General features: G+C 36.4%; 1 protein-coding gene across 1 annotated transcript; it reads left to right on the forward strand.

Annotated features, from left to right (window-relative positions):
- Positions 1 to 146: 146 nt before the first annotated feature.
- On the forward strand, positions 147 to 2,398 carry LOC103522523 (probable ATP-dependent RNA helicase pitchoune; the record flags this gene model as incomplete). The annotated part of the gene is made up of 5 exons (XM_008487628.2): positions 147 to 279; positions 560 to 820; positions 1,099 to 1,413; positions 1,772 to 1,912; positions 2,238 to 2,398. Coding segments are annotated over 5 exons (1,011 nt in total), but the record flags the coding sequence as incomplete, so codon positions are not given.
- Between the last annotated feature and the right edge of the window lie 187 nt (positions 2,399 to 2,585).

Here is a 2,585-nt window from a genome sequence, read left to right on the forward strand (position 1 = left end):
TTATGGTTGACCAACACTAACTGAAACATGTCAAGTAACCTCATGCAATTTTGATGGGCAAGTCCATCAAGTATATTTTGCTCGTAGAAACCATGTAAGTTACCTGCCCACTACCCTAATACAACAAAGAACTATAACTATCAAAGTTGTACGCATCAAGCTTTTTCCCCTCCAATTATTTTTGCTCATTTTGTTTAATTTCAGAAAAATCCAAACCAGCTGAAAAAGACTCTGATGCCAATGAAGATGAAGATCAAACCAATGCTGTAGAGGTCCAGTGTAAGTAAATACCAATTTCTTCATATTAAAGTGTACAGACACAAGAAATCACTAACTGAGTAGGTACCTACTAATAGCCTTGTTTGACTGTCTAAATAAGACATAATTTATTATACTATATTATGAATTTGATTCTTTATATCAAAGTGTCAAAGACACAAGTAACCACATTATTTTATTTACCTTCACACTAAAATGAAATGCAACCACATTTATACCTCTGATTTACATTTATTTTTTATTTTATTTTATTATTATTATTATTATTATTTTTTTTCAGTACCTGGATCTGATGTTGCTCTTGAAATTCTAAGCAGCACACAGTTTGAAGCACTCAAAGGCAAAGTATGTGAGAATACCCTGAAAGCCATAGCAGACATGGGTTTCACCAAAATGACAGAAATCCAAGCCCGTACCATTCCTCCTCTGCTGGAAGGAAGGGATTTGGTTGGGTCTGCTAAGACAGGATCGGGCAAAACACTGGCGTTCTTGGTTCCTGCTGTTGAATTAATTTACAATTTGAAATTTATGCCAAGAAATGGTAAGTCATGGTAAACATTGACAATTTACTCAACATTAGACTGATTGATCTATTGGGTGTCATCAAAACACATTTTACCTGTTTTTCTTCATACTCAATTGATCCTAAAGGCAAGGTAAACTTAGACCCTTGACAAATGGAGTGTACCTAGTGGCATGTAATGTGTTCAAGTCCACTCAACCCCCAACAGTCATTAAGGTGCAAACTCTTATTTTCTGACAACTATCTGTTTTCCATTGGTATTTCTCCACTTATTAATCTCTTGTATTTCACCACAGGTACTGGTATCATTATCATATCCCCAACCCGAGAGTTATCCATGCAAACATTTGGTGTTCTCAAAGAGCTGATGAAGTATCACCATCACACCTATGGTCTCATTATGGGAGGAGCTAGTAGACAAGCAGAAGCACAGAAGTTGGCAAAGGGTATCAATATCATTGTGGCCACTCCAGGACGATTGTTGGATCATCTTCAGAACACACCTGAGTTTCTGTACAAGAACCTCCAGTGTTTGATTATAGATGAGGCAGACAGAATTCTGGACATTGGGTTCGAAGAGGACATGAAACAAATTGTCAATTTGTTGCCCAGTGAGTGACATACCTTTTGAAACAAGGGAAGGTGGGAAATTTTTTTTTGGATTTTGAAAAAATAATAATAATAATAATAATAATAATAATAATAATAATAATGGTTATTTGGACCTGTAGGTGTAATGTGAACAAGATATACTTGATTTTGTTTCTAAATACTTACTTGAACTTGCCTTACGTACTTTCCGTGTCCGGACTTGAACATTGATGGTTTTCTTGTCATTAAAAGTCAAATAAAGGAACTTGAGGCAGAAAACCCTAATCCTTTCCACAGTAATATCCAAACAACAGAACAAGGTTTGGTACTTTTATTCAGTTGTGGTAGGAATTTATCTAACATTTTATATGCTTTCAGAGAGGAGACAGACCATGTTGTTCAGTGCAACCACAACAGCAAAAACAGAAACTTTGACCAAACTTGCATTGAAGAAGGAACCTGTATACATTGGAGTTGATGATACAAAAGAGGAAGCAACTGTGGCAGGATTAGAACAAGGTAATGGAATCGTCTGTTTGGAACCCATACAATACAGATAGAATTCTAAATTGAACCTTGATAAAATTGTAGGAACCTTGATATTGATACACAGCTTGCACTCAGCATTACTGAAAAGTCCTGTTACCCTTGCAGACAAATAGAGTGTTCCTGAAGGCATCAATGTGATGTGTTCCCCCTTTTGTCTCTATTTAGTCCAAGCTTTGGGAATGTGCAATAGAGTCTTAAATAGAGTTCTCTTTATGCAACTACTTTCTAAGCGTGTGTAATAGAGTTCTCTTTGGAGCAACTACGTTCTAAGTGTGTGTTTTTCTGATATTTTCAGGTTATGTGGTGTGTCCTTCAGAGAAGAGGTTCCTTCTGTTGTTTACATTCCTCAAGAAGAATCGTAAGAAGAAGGTTATGGTGTTCTTCAGTTCGTGCATGTCGGTCAAGTTTCATCATGAACTTCTCAACTATATTGATCTGCCTGTCATGTGCATTCATGTGAGTTATTGCTTTATAATCTTTACACTTACATACTTGTAGTTTACCAAATAAGTGTTTAGGGAATGAAACAAGAAGCTGATTAAAGAAACCCTAATCAGCTTAATTATGCGGTTGGTTGATTGATTGAGCTCAAGGGGCCCAGACACCTCCCTCCCCTACCTTCAAGCTTCATTTTTCTCCTGTA

The sequence above is a fragment of the Diaphorina citri genome, unplaced genomic scaffold (genome assembly GCF_000475195.1).
Source record: "Diaphorina citri unplaced genomic scaffold, Diaci psyllid genome assembly version 1.1 scaffold9047, whole genome shotgun sequence".
NCBI classification, from domain to species: Eukaryota; Metazoa; Arthropoda; class Insecta; order Hemiptera; family Psyllidae; genus Diaphorina; species Diaphorina citri.